The sequence below is a fragment of the Talpa europaea genome (assembly GCF_964194135.1).
Source record: "Talpa europaea genome assembly, chromosome: 1".
In the NCBI taxonomy this organism is placed as follows: Eukaryota; Metazoa; Chordata; class Mammalia; order Eulipotyphla; family Talpidae; genus Talpa; species Talpa europaea.
The window spans coordinates 22,487,635-22,502,077 of NC_140073.1; the positions used below are offsets into that span (position 1 = coordinate 22,487,635).

Genomic DNA, 14,443 nt, shown 5'->3' on the forward strand with positions numbered 1-14,443 from the left:
ACTCATTTAGTCATCTTTGCATTCTCCACAGTACCCAGCAGAGAGCCTTTTATATGGTTCTGGCTCTGTGCATGGGGGACTAGCTTGGGTGGTTGTGGAAGTAATTTACTTTCAGGTAGGAAAAGTGCTTCACACTTACACTGAGAGAAGCAATTGGTCAGATGCTTCATGCTGTGGAATCTACAGATATGAACGTTGATGACATTCCTTGGTAGAATGTGTCCACCCACATATCTGGATATTTGCACCAAAACAAATGAGGCTTTGTGCTCACATCAAATATCAGAGTTTATAGTAGGGAAAGGAAGCAGACACAGAAGTGAAATTCTGTTTCTTGGTGGTGAATTATATCCCTGCATGTTTCCCTGTATTGTTGGATCCTAAAGAACGCATTTGGCAGTATGCACACAAACTTTAACCACTATGGAACTGCAGGAGAGTTTGAGATTAGACAACAAAGAGAGAAGACAATGGCCAGTGTCAACATTGTCTAAGATTGCCAATTTCTTCTATTATTTACTTTCTGTGTTCAGTTTCCTATTTTGTATCATTTGCTTTTTAGAGTGAAAAAAGTCATATGCCTTTTTTTCCAAAGCATTTTAAGTGTTCTTATTCTAGTGATCTGTGGAGTTGGGCCAGTAATGATTTTCATTTACAAAAAAGAACAGTTGAAGCATGAAGAAGTAAGGGTCTTGAAATAGTCATTGACCAAGCAGTAATCCAGTCTTTGAGTCTTTCCAGCACTCTTTTGAGTTATTACCACTCACTGGAAGGCAGCAGGTAAAGAATTACTTAATTTCAAAAGAAGTCAGAAAGAAACAGCACTGAAGTTAATGGACTCAGATTAATGTAATAATGTACCTCTGAGTTTGAACTCATACCCACCCCACTTACCTGTGTGAATTCAAGAATGAAATGGAAACTTGCTTTATTGTGTGGGCATGAGTATTGACTCAAGGACTGTGACAGCAAATATTAAGGTTGCAGCTATGAAACTCTGCAATGTAAGGTCACATCCACATCCACATCCTTAAAGACATGCTGATGACTGCATCATTGGATTACTCAGAACAGGAGATGCAACTTTTCTGAACTTGATGTTTCTGTGACATTTTAGCCTTGACATTTCAACATCAAGTGTTTGCTGTTTTAATTTTTCCCAGTAAAATCAGCAGGTGGAAAAGTGAAAAACTCCTACTTTTCAAGGTTGATTATATATTTATATGCGGGTACTTTCAGATTTAACAAATTGGTAAAGGAGTTAAAAATTTTATTTTAGACAGTTGCTTCAAAATCCTCTAAAAGAATTTTTGACTAGAGCTCACATTCAATTCTATCATTTAAGAACAATGACTGTTATTAACAAATCAATTAAAATCAAGAGTAGTGTGAGAGATCACCATGGTCAATCAAGTTTTGTGCCATGTTGTGGGTAGTAATAAAAACTAGTTGCCATGATTAAAAAAATAGTAATCCTTATAATCCTTACTGGGCACGTAGGAACTTGAATCAACATGGTTCTGAGCTGCCTCCAGGGACCAGTGACAGAGACTTAAGTCACAGCCAGTCACAAAATTCCCACTCTTTGTTCAGACCTTGGCATTTCTGCAATTATAATTAATTATTTCACTTATCAGTTCATTTTATTATAATTTTACTCGGATTACCCCACAATTTTTTGGCTTATTTTAAATAAACCCATGTTCAGGTATTTATCATATTATAAATAAACATACTTTTTTAATACATGAATTTATTTAGCGTCAATTGCAAAAACTCACTTTTCACACTCAATTTGTAAAAGAAAGCAATTCACTGATTTCTATTTATACAATTGGCAGTATTTAAGAATCATGCATTAATTTTGCATCAAAGAAGGATAATAAACAGCATTGATGTTGCTGGTATGGATGAGAGACATACAGTACTTGGAAGAACTCTTAGGAAATCTGTAAACCAGGATCCTATTTATCCAGCTTTGGTGAAGGATTCACCTTTGTTTTTTCATACAACACCCTAGCTTAAAACTCTCAAACAAGAGTTCTCAAAAACTACCTTTTGGAATATAACTGGAGTCTTAAGCATTGTTTCTTTTACTAAAGTACAGTATGACTTGAGCAGTTTATGCCTCTCTTTTACTCACACTCATGTTACCATCTCATAACTCCTTGAACCAGCAAAAAATTCAACAATTCCTGTCCCTTACCTGACACATAGGAGGACTTCCTAAGGGCCAAGTGAATGAAAGAATAAGTTCTATCTCTAAATCTGTTTCTCTCTAGTTAGAAGACTTTGAATAAATCACTTCTCTGAATTCCCTCTGCCTCTTCTGAGATGGTGAGGGTTTGGTCTGAACGAATTCTAAGATTCCTTCCTAGGCTAAAACTATGGTTCTTCAATGTAGGTGTAAAGAGGATTCTGTTTAGGTAGTTTTCTAATTACTCTTCCCTGTTCTGGATAGCTTGACTTGCTTTTGTCTAGCATTTATGTTATGAAAAGGGATCAATTGGGGCCTCCCTGGTGGTGCAAGGAGTTAAGTCTCAGCACGATGAGGCTGTTGGCAGCCACTGCAGCGGGAGTTTGATCCCCAGCCAGGGAGCCAACCCACATGGTGCAGCAGACCACTCCTGTCTCACCCCCTGTTCCCCTCAGCAGTGTATTTCAGTCAATCCACCTGTTCTGCTCCCCATTCTGTCTCTGGTGAATCCTCTCACCCTCCACACCTCTGGCCTACACCCCACTATAAATAAATTAAATAAATCTTAAAAAAGGATCAATTATATTAAAAATATGAATTTGAGTTTTTGTACATATACAAATAAACTATTTTATAATTTGTTCACTCACAATTACATGATTTTCTAGGAGGCAAAAAATAGATATTAAGACAATTTTAGATTTACCTTCATTGGCCTCTCTATTCTGATAACTTTATGTATATTTTTCATTCTTGTGTTATCAAGTAACATTGCTATAGAATTGATCTCAGAAATTATATTTTGTTTTTTCCTAATTTTGTTACCTTTTCCTCAGACTTGTACTGAATTGTATTTATAGATATTTTTGTGTTTCTACATCCAGTTTCCTTATTTCTACAACCAGTTTCCCAGTTCTCACTGCCTCAATATTTTTATTTTCTTTTATTGTCAGAATACATTGTTTAGAAATGTGAGGAAGATTGATTTGTCTTTTTTAAGGAGAATGATATTTTCTCTTTCTTTTGAGGCACATATTGAGCCTACTATGAGATTATCTGTGTTATATACTCAAAAAAGTCTGGATAAATTCCATTAATTATTAAGAATTTATGAGTTTATGTTATCATATATTTTTATTGTTTTATTTTCATTTATATGATCCCTTTTTAAATTTCCCAAATCTATCTTTCTCTTTCCCTCTTTTATTCCCTCTTATTTGTTCTAAGTTGTAATTTCAACTCTTTCTTTTCCCCCTCTGTAAGGAATTTCTGCAATTTCCCTAGTTTGAACCATATAAAACCGCCATTGTTATAAATCAAAAATACTTGAATATCAGCAATTTCATATGGTTTAACATAATAGTTTTCTTCACTGCCTAGTATAGTGCCTGGCAAATGCTCAATTAATATTTATCATAAGAATTAATAAGTAAATCTTTTCTTTGGTCTTTGTGAGGGCCTAGGTAACATTAAGCAGAGAGCTCTCTACTCATTGTGGACCCAGAAGTCTTTAATTATTAATAACCTTAGTGGATTTGCTCATTACCTGATTCTGTTAATCCTTTTCATCAATGTGTTAAAAGTAAATCTACAATATGCTTGTGAGCAAGCGTGTGGTTATTCACATCAATGTTATTATACACATATTTGTATGAATGTTAGTAAACACAAATTTATGGGGCATCCTGTTTTTGTGAGCATTTGTATACATAAATGTAATTAGCAGCTCGAAAAATTCAAGTATGTTTAAAGAGAAATTGCTTGTTCTGAAGTAACAGAAACCGAAAGTTTAAACTTCGTTTAAAACACACTTTTGGGCCTTCCCCCCCCCCCCCCCACAGGCTGTTGAGCGCTGCCTCTGCGGCACAGGTTCGATCCCAGCCAGCCGGGGAGGGTCCCACACTGTGGGCAGACCTCTCCTGTTGCACCCACTGCTCCCCTCAGCAGTGTGTTTTGTCAGTCTGCCTGTTCTGTTCCCCGCTCTGTCTCTGGTGAATCCTCTCACCCTCCCGCAAATCTGGCCTGTACCCTGGTTCTTGTATAAATAAATAAACCTTAAAAAGAAAAAAACCCAGGGCCTCCCCGGTAGCGCAGCGGTTGAGCGCTGGGTTGCGAAGCTGCCTGCAGCCTCTTCAGCGCCGGTTCGATCCCCGGCTGCTCCCCGGCCACCGGAGGCGGGTCCCACATGGCGCGCAGACCTCTCCTGCCGCCCGCTGCTCCCCTCAGCAGTGTACTTCGGTCCTTCTGCCTGCTCTGTTCTCCCCTCAGGCTCTGGTGATTTCTCTCACCCTCCCGTGCTTCTGACTGTACCCAGTGCTTGTATTAAAAACAAACAAACAAACAAAAAAAAAAAACCCACACTTTTGCTTCAGCTTCATTAGCAGTAACTACATAAAATATGTTATTCCCCAAATGTTCACTTCTGATATTTCACTACCCTCAACGGACCTTTTTTTAAAGATTTATTTTACTTATTTATGCATATAAGAGCTGGGGTGTAGGCCAGAGGTGTGTGGGGGGTGCAGTGGGGGGGGGGGTTGAGAGGATTCACCAGAGACAGAGTGGAGAACAGAACAAATGAATTGACTGAACTAAACTGCAGGGGAGGAGGCTGGAGAGAGGTCAGAGGGAGGGAGGGAGGAAAATCAGTCAAGGCAGGTGAGGTCTGTTGCACCATGTGGGTTAGCTCCCTGTCCAGAGATTGAACTCCTGTTGCAATGGCTGCCGACAGCTTCATAGTTCCGAGACTATGCACCACCCGGGAGGCCACCCTCAGTGGACCTTTGAGAATTTATGCACACTGAAATAACAGCTGAGCCTCAGAGAGGAGCCTTATTAATTGACAACACTTTTTAAGGTTTCCTGAAATGCTAATAACTAGGTTGCTGACCCTGGAGTTTTTAGTTCAAATGCTTTTAATAATTTTTTATGTTAACTCATAAATCCATCTTTTCTAACAACTAAGATATTTGTTCAGTGCATTGACAGAGATGCAGAAATAAGTGAATAGGGGAGAAGATCGAAAGTAGGATTTCTGGTTTCTACCCTAGGATGTCCACTTCACTCTATTGGCATTAGAATCCTACTTAATTATCAGTGGTTGCACTTATGATTCATGCCCTTGGAATCACGAAGTATTTCTTCTGTTTTTCTTTAGTCATGAAAAGATAAAATTTCAAATCTGACTGACGTGGCATCAACCTCTCACACAATGAAGGGATCACTCTTTCTTTTTAAAGAAATTTACATTTTCAATTATTTAATTGGAGAACACTAACTACCCTTTGTAAGACATCCAAGTAGTATAGAAGTTAATTAGTAAAAATACTTGTTTTTCTTTTTTAAATTTTTTAATTAATTTTTAAAATTTTTTACATCATTGTTCATTTTAAAACAGTATTTGCTTCCCCTGCCCCCTCATGTATAGTCCCCATAGAGTTTCCTTCACCAATGCACCTGTGCACCATCACCTCAGTCCCCTGTGCTTCTCCCTCCTCCCTCTGACCTCTCTCCCGCCTCATCCCCTGTAGTATGTCTCTGATTTATAATAGTCTGTTTTTGCTTTGTTGTGCTTTGTACTGTTACTATTTTTTTTACACTGATGTCTTATTTGGTTCCCCTATATTCCTGCTATAAATGAAACCATGTGATATTTTTCTTTTTCCTTCTGGCTTATTTCACTGAGCATAATTCCTTCTAGCTCCATCCATGTTGCTGCAAATGGCATGAGTTTATCTTTTTTGATTGCTGAATAATATTCCATTGTGAATATATATACCACATCTTCTAGATTCAGTCATCTATTTTTGGGCATTTGGGTTGTTTCCAGGTTTACCTATTGTAAACAGAGCTGCAGTAAACATAGGGATACTGGTGTTCTTTTAAATCAATATTTTTGTGCCCTTTGGGTAGATCCCTAGTAGTAGAATTGCCAGGTCGTATGGTAGCTCCATTTTTAGTAGACTGAGGAACCTCCAGACAGCTTTCCATAGTGCTTCAACCAGTTTGCACTCCCACCAGCAATGTAGAAGAGTTCCTTTTTCACCACATCCTCACCAACATTTGTTGTTGCTTGTTTTTTTGATATGTGCTATTCTTACTGGTATAAGGTGGTATCTCAACGTGCTTTTTATTTGCATTTCCCTAGTTATAAGGGATGTTGAACATTTTTTCATATGCTTGTTGGCCATTTGCATTTCCTCTTTGGAGAAATGTCTTTTAAGTCCTTCTGCCCATTTCTTGACTGGATTGTTTACTTTGTCTTTGTTGAGTCATGTGAGTTCTTTATATATCTTTGTAATCAGTCCCTTATCAGTTGTATGGAGTGTAAAGATTTTTCCCAATCAGTGGGGTGTCTCTTTGTTTTGGTTAATGTCTCTTTTGCTGTACAGAAGATTTTCAGTTTGATGTAAACCCAGATTTTATCTTTTCCTTGACTTTCTTTGCTTTGGGTGATGAATCTTTTTTTTTTTTTCTTTTTAAAGATTGATTTATTTATACAAGCACTGGGTACAGTCAGAAGCGCAGGAGGGTAAGAGAATTCACCAGAGCCAGAGCAGGGAGCAGAGCAGGCAGACTGACGAAATACACTGCTGAGGGAACAGCGGGCGAGACAGGACAGGTCTGTTGTACCATGTGGGACCCTCGCCACCAGCCGGGGATCAAACCAGTGCTGCAGAGGCTGCGGGCAGCTTCGCAACCCAGGGCTCGACCACTGCGCCACCGGGGAGGCCCCATGATGAGTCTTTAAATATATTTTTGAACTGTATGTCTTGTAGTGTTTTACCTATATTTTCTTCTATATATTTTATGGTTTTAGGTCTTATGTCCAGTTCTTTTATTCATTTTGAGTTAATTTTTGTGCATGGTGAGAGATAGTGGTCTAGCTTCATTTTTTTGCTTGTGGTGGTCCAGTTTTCCCAGCACCATTTATTGAACAAACTGTCCCTGTTCCATTGCATAGTCTTTGCTACTTTGTTAAAGATCAGTTGTCCATATAAGTGTGGCTTTATTTCTGGGCTCTCTATTCGGTTCCATTGGTCTGTGTATCTGTTTTTGTCCCAATACCAAACTCTTTTAATTATTATGGCTTTGTAGTATAGCTTGAAGTTTGGAAGTGTGATACTGCCTTTCTCCTTTATTTTCATCAGTAGGACTGTGGCTATTCGTGTTTGTTGCGGTTCCATATGAATTTTATTAGTATTTGTTCTATTTCTTTGAAGAATGTCATTGAGATTTTTATTGGGATATTGTTTAATCTGTATATTGCTTTTGGTAGGATGGCCATTTTAAAAATGTTAATTCTTCCAATCCATGAGCAGGCGATGTCTTTCCATTTCTTTGTGTCTTCTTCTATTTATTTTAACAGTGTTTTATAATTTTCTTTGCATAGGTCCTTCACCTCTTTTGTGAGGTTTATTCCCAAGTATTTGATTTTTTTGGTTTCAATCATAAAAGGGATGGTTTTCTTGATTTCTTCTTCTTCAGACTGATTGTTTGTGTATAGGAAGCTACTGACTTTCGTGTGTTGATTTTGTATCCCGCTACTTTACTAAACTGGTTGATTATTTGGAGTAGTTTTTCTGTGGAGTTTTAAAGGTTCTCTATGTTTATTACCATATCATCTGCAAATAGTGATAGTTTTACTTCTTCTTTCCCTATTTGTATTCCTTGTATGCCTTTCTCTTGTCTTATTGCCCTGGCTAGGACCTCCAGTATTATATTGAAGAGCAGTGGTGAGAGAGGACATCCTTGTCTTGTTCCTGATCTTAAAGGAAAGGTTTTCAGCTTTTCGCATTGAGAATAATGTTGGCAGTGGGTTTGTCATATATGGCTTTTATCATGTTAAGGTATGTTCCTTCTATCCCATAAATGGATGTTGAACTTTGTCGAATGCTTTCTCGGCATCTGTTGATAGTATCATATGGTTTTTATTTTTCTTTTTGTTGATGTGTTGGATTACACTGATCAATTTTCATATATTGAACCATCCTGGTGCCTCTGGGATAAATCCCACTTGATCGTGGTGTATTATCCCTTTGATGCGTTGTTGGGTTCTGTTGGCAAGGATTTTGTTGAGGATTTTTGCATCAGTGTTCATTAGGGAGATTGGCCTGTAATTTTCTTTCTTTTTTTTTTTTTTGGTGCTGTCTTTGTTTGGTTTTGGTATTAGTGTAATGTTGGCTTAGTAGAATGTATTTGGTAGTATTCCTTCTTTTTCAATTTTTTGAAAGAGTTTATGTACGATAGGCAATAATACACTGCTGAATGTTTGGTAGAATTCATTTGTGAAGCCATCTGGACCTGGGCTTTTGTTTTTGGGGAGTGCTTTGATTACTGCCTCAATTTTGCTGCTTGTAATTGGTCTGTTTAGTTGTTCTATTTCTTTTTTGTCCAGCTTTGAATGATTATATCGTTCTAGATAAATACTTGTTTTTCAAAAGAAAACTTAAATGAGTTAAAATGAGTTTCCAATTGCTTCAATACTTACGTCATAGGAAATTTTGTTGTATTAAGTGATGATTCCTTGGAGACATTTTCTTCAGATTCTGTTATTTTGTATGTTTTAAAAATGTTTTTAAGAATTCATTGCCTCTTTCACCTCTTATGATGAAATAAGATAACTTCAAGAATAAAATGAAGGGCCTCCCTGGTGGTGCAAGGGGTTAAGATGCAGCTTATGAATCTATCCACAGCCACTGCAGCACAAGTTCGATCACTGGCCAGGAAGCAACCCACATGGTGCAGCAGACCTCTCCTGACTCACCTGCTGCTCCCCTCAACAGTGTATTTCAGTCAGTCTTCCTGTTCTGTTCCCCACGCTGTCTCTGGTGAATCCTCTCACCCCCCCAAACCTCTGGCCTGTACCTCAGTTCCTGTATGCATAAATAAATAAATCTTCAAAAAAAAAAAAGCTTTAAAAAAAAGAATAAAATGAAAAAATGACCCTGTAAAAGAATGAGAAGAAAACACAGGTGGATAATATTTTCTCCTAGAGTAAAAGACTAACAGTATAAGCAAAGGAGAAATCATTAAAAAAAATTGATGTATTTGAACTCATAAAAAGTAAACATTTTAGGACAGTATAAGACACCATGGAAGTTTTTTGTTTTTTTTTTCATTTATTTATACAAGCACTGGGTACAGTCAGAAGCGCAGGAGGGTGAGAGAATTCACCAAGCCAGAGCGGGGAGCAGAGCAGGCAGAAGGACCGAAGTACACTGCTGAGGGGAGCAGCGGGCGGCAGGAGAGGTCTGCGCGCCACGTGGGACCCTCCTCTGGTGGCCGGGGAGCAGCCGGGGATTGAACTGGTGCTGCAGAGGTTGTGGGCAGCTTCGCAACCCAGCACTCAACCGCTGCACCACCGGGGAGGCCCGACACCATGGAAGTTAAAAGAGAAATGACAAACTGGGGAAAATATATGTATCATGTGTGACAGATAAAGGCTTAAGATCTTTGCCCTTTAAAATACTGTATCTGTATCAAAACAAAAAATGAAAAAGATCATTTAAAAACAGACATAGCACATGAAAAGACAACTCACAAAAGAAGAAATATAAATAGCTGGTTAAAAAACTTTAGAAAATGTTCCATTTCCCTAGTAACCAAAGAGATGAAAAATTAAAATGAGATTCATGTTTTGCTGGTTAGATTGGCAAATATAAAAATGACACATTGAATGATGAGAAGAGTATAGTTAAAAGGAAACGGTTTTCTACTGGAATCATAATTTTATTTATTTATTATTTGCCCCTCCCTACTCTCCCCTTGAATAATCATTTTAGAAGGCAGTTTACCAACTCTTTTTAGTAAATATAGAGATTCTGTTTCTAAACATTACCAAGGGTTAGTGCTTCATCCACTTTCTTTTCTTTTTTAATTGATTTATTTTTAACTGAGATAATACTGGAATACCCCACCAGGTATTACCACCATCGTGCACCTACCACCAACCCAACCATATTCCACCACCATAGACCATTTGCTTCATTTCTTTTCTTTTCTTTTTTTTAAAAAAAGATTTATTTATTTATTTATACAAGCACTGGGTACAGTCAGAAGTGTGGGAGGGTGAGAGAATTCACCAGAGCCAGAGCGGGGAGCAGAGCAGGCAGAAGGACCGAAGTACACTGCTGAGGGGAGCAGCGGGCGGCAGGAGAGGTCTGCGCACCATGTGGGACCCTCCTCTGGTGGCCAGGGAGCAGCCAGGGATGGAACCGGCCCTGCAGAGGCTGGGGGCAGCTACGCAACCTAGCGCTCAACCGCTGCGCCACCGGGGAGGCCCTGCTTCATTTATTTTCATCAGCATAACTATTATGCTGTCTCAATGCTGATTTGTACAGATAATATATCATCAGAAATTTACTAATTGCATATCTAGTATGTCCTCAATTATTTTTATATTTTACCTAATATTTTCTAGGCATACACTAACAAGTTCAATAAAGTTCTAGTTTACTCATAGAAGTTTTTAAAAAAATCAACAAGTTGACATCAACATCAAAAAGGCAAACTTGTTCCCACCTATCTCCCAGTGACTTACAAAAAGGTAAAAAATGCTTTTATTTTTTTCTATGGCACAGCAATACTTTATGTTCATTGTAGAAAAATGTAGATGAGGACAGGGGAGAAAATGTCAATAAGTCCACCTCTAAGTGTACCACCATTCCAGGACCACCTTTCCAGGCTTTTTTCTAGCCATCATTATATGTATATGTATTACACATTGTCAAATATGCAGAAAGAGTTCTTAATGGGGGCCTCCCTGGTGGCGCAAGGGGTTAAGCATCACACTGAAGTAATCCGCAGCCTCTGCAGAATGAGTTCGATCCCTGGCTGGCCAGGGAGCAACCCACATGGCACAGCAGACCTCTCCTGTCTTGCCCGGCTGCTCCCCTCAGCAGTGTATTTCAGTGGATCTGCCTGTTCTGCTCCCCACTCTGTCTCTGTTGGGTCCTCTCACTCCCCCCATCGCCCCGCATCTCTGGCCTGTACCTCAGCTCTTGTATGCATAAATAAATAAATCTTAAAAACAACAACAAAAAACCCCCCAAAGCGTTCTAAATGTATATACCCACCTCATCAACAGTAGATATTAGCATTTTTAAAACATGGTTTAAAATAGCCTCTTTTTAATTAATTATTTCAATTAGAATTTTTTTCACACACTCAATGACTTGTTCTTCTTGGCCAAATGCAATCCCAAAATTGTTGGAACTGTTTTTGCTTAAGTTGGGTTTAGTTCTTAGAATTTCTAGAGAGCAGTAAGTTGTCATTTATTTATGGTTTGTTCTGCAGGCAAATTGCAATCACTAATTTAGAGTAACTTGAATTGTTTCACCTTCACACTTAAGGTCATATTAAATATCGTTCCCTTAAAAAACCTTTATTAATGATGTTTTCTTGGGTACTCTAAGGAATACAAAGATGAATAGTAATATAACATAAATAATACTTTTTTATTCAGATAAAATTCATATAACATAAAATCCAACATTTAATTTAATTTAATTTTTTTATTTCTTTTTTTTTTAATAGAAGCATGTTTTATTTATTTATTTAATTTGTTTGTTTGTTTGTTTTGTTTATACATGCACTGGGTACAGTCAGAAGTGCGGGAGGGTGAGAGAATTCACCAGAGCCGGAGTGGGGAGCAGAGCAGGCAGAAGGACCGAAGTACACTGCTGAGGGGAGCAGCGGGTGGCAGTGTGGGACCCTCCTCCAGTGGCTGGGAAGCAGCCGGGGATCGAACCGGCGCCGCAGAGGCCGCAGGCAGCTTCGTAACCCAGCGCTCAACCACTGCGCCACCAGGGAGGCCCAAATTCAACATTTTAACCATTTTAAGTGTATAATTCAGTAGGCTTTAGTATATTCACAATGTTATACAACCATATTGTTGAATTAGATACAACAATATATGTAATTCTAGAGCAATTTTGTTACTCCAAAAAGAAGCCCCATAGTTTTTAATCAGTCACTCCCTTTTCCTCTTCCTCTAACCCCTAGAAGCCACTAATCTATTTGTTTCTATGGATTCACTATTCTGGACATTTCATATAAATGGAATCATATAACATAAGGCCTTTTTTGTGACCGACTTCTTTCAAGTTTCATCCATGTTGTAGCATGAGGTGATATTTGATGATTTTAATATTAAACTAATATTCCCTGTGGAATAAACTAATATTCCATGTGGCTGTACCACATTTTGTTTATCAGTTCATCAGTTGATGGACGTCTAGTCTGCTTCCATTTTTTGATTATAGTGATAGTGTTGCTATTAACATTCATGTACAAGTTTTGTGTAAACGTATGCTTTTAATTTTCTTGGGCATATAACTAGGAGTGGAACTACTGAGTCATATGGTAACTGTGTTTAAGTTTTTGAGAAATATTTACTATTTTGAAGGTTGAAGATCCCTGTGTGGCTCTCAGCTAAGCATTTGATTTACATTTTCTCATTAAATTTTCACATCTTTCCAATTATTATGTCTTCTTTACAGATGAGGGGACTGTAATTCAAAAATATTGAACAACTTGCACAAGTGCTCACAACTAGATGTGAGAAAGCCAGGCAGTCTGGCTCCAGAATCTGGACTCTTCACTGCTTTTAGTGCCTTAAGACACTTAAGGTTCAAAAAAGGACAGAAGACAGCACACGCAAGAAACACAACAGGGGAAAATGAAATAAGTGTGAGAGTCTTGTAATGTGCTTAGAGAACTAGAGGTAGAGGGTGGACTCTCAAAAGGCTCTCTAGAAGAGGGAACGTTTAAAGTGCACCTCAATTTATGGGAATAAATTCAAGAAGAGAAGCTGGGGTAAAGGCAGGGTGAAAGGATTATTTCAGGAATGGCAAGGTAATTTCACCTCAAGTGCCAACTGGGGCTCATTGGTAATGGTTGTCTGTAGCACCGTGTTGAGACATTGTATCCCAGATGAGTGGGAAGGTGGGGATGACTAATTGGGAATATCTTTCATGGGCAAGGGAGAGATTTGAAGCACTTGTGATGTGAATTTTCAACATTAGACTATTACAACATGGAGATGAGAAATTATGGGTCATGTTTTGGGAAACAATGACTGTGATTTTGAATGGGTCATAAGGTATGTGTAAGGAAGTGGAGGCTAAAATAACATTGGAAATATGTGATGAGGCCATATTGTGGGATGTCTTCAATGAATAGACTGAAGATTTTGTATTTAGTTCAGTAGAAAGAGAGAAAGTCAATGATGATTTCTGAACAGGTGAGTAGTTTTAATTTGTGGAATGCTGAGTGAAAAGTTATAGGGGAATATTTACATTTATGCCAATTTTACAAAGTTTGAAAACCTGCACAGACTAAACAGTGTGTGAATTAGAGACACATTTACATAAAGTAAAATTATAAAGAAAAGCAAAGAAATGACGGAAAAGAAAAAAAAGACAGATAAGTGTTTAGTTATCTGAGAATAGGAAAAAGGATGTAATCAGGGAGATACTAGAGAAGAGCTCCAATGGTGCTTTTTAAAAATTTGAGATATAATTGACATGTAACAATATGTTAGTTTCAACTGTACAACATAATGTCTCAATATTTGTGTGCATTATAAAACAATCACTGTGATAAGTCTAGTTCACATCGGTCACCTCCAATGGTATGATTAGTTCCTAAAATGGATGGAAGCACACCCTGGTGTGTGTACACACAGGAGTGTGTGTCTGGGATTCATGTTATTTATGTATGGAATAGTAAAAGACAGTGGGTCTATTGCTTTTCACTTGTACCTTACAAAAAGAAAATTGGGAAAAGGTACAAATTTTCTTCCATTGTGTTGCAGGGGCTTACTACCCCTCAGGACTAAGGAACTGAGAATATTATATAGACTAACAATTTGAAAAATATAATAAAGAAATTTCCTTTTCCCCGTTTATGATTTGATGGATTTGAAAGCACACTGGATTGAGTTAGATACCCAAGTTTCTAGTTTTGCTTTGTCCTTAATTAACTGTGTGACCTTGGGAAACTAATTCAGGCTCACTGAAACTCAGTTTCCTTAACAAGACAATGTCTAAGTGTCTCAGCTTTAAGTTTAGTCTTTCTATGAGTTAGAGAGTCTCTCAACCAAAAAGCAAGTAGGCATGTACATTCATCATTTTAATAAAGATATATTCTATTAATTTGGAAAAGCTGAAGAGGGTATTAATTTTCCTCCCACAGTCTTAATGAAGAAATAAAGAAACTAATTTTCCATTACCATTCAAGGGG

General features: G+C 37.9%; 1 protein-coding gene across 1 annotated transcript in view; it reads left to right on the forward strand.

The window, feature by feature from the left end:
- Positions 1-941: 941 nt before the first annotated feature.
- Positions 942-14,443, forward strand: part of CCDC73 (coiled-coil domain containing 73) — a gene marked incomplete at both ends in the record, with an annotated part of 105,604 nt that continues 92,102 nt past the window's right edge. The window contains one exon of the mRNA XM_084236667.1: positions 942-1,004. Within this exon, the coding sequence (XP_084092793.1) occupies positions 942-1,004 (63 nt within the window). The remainder of the gene's footprint in view (positions 1,005-14,443) is intronic.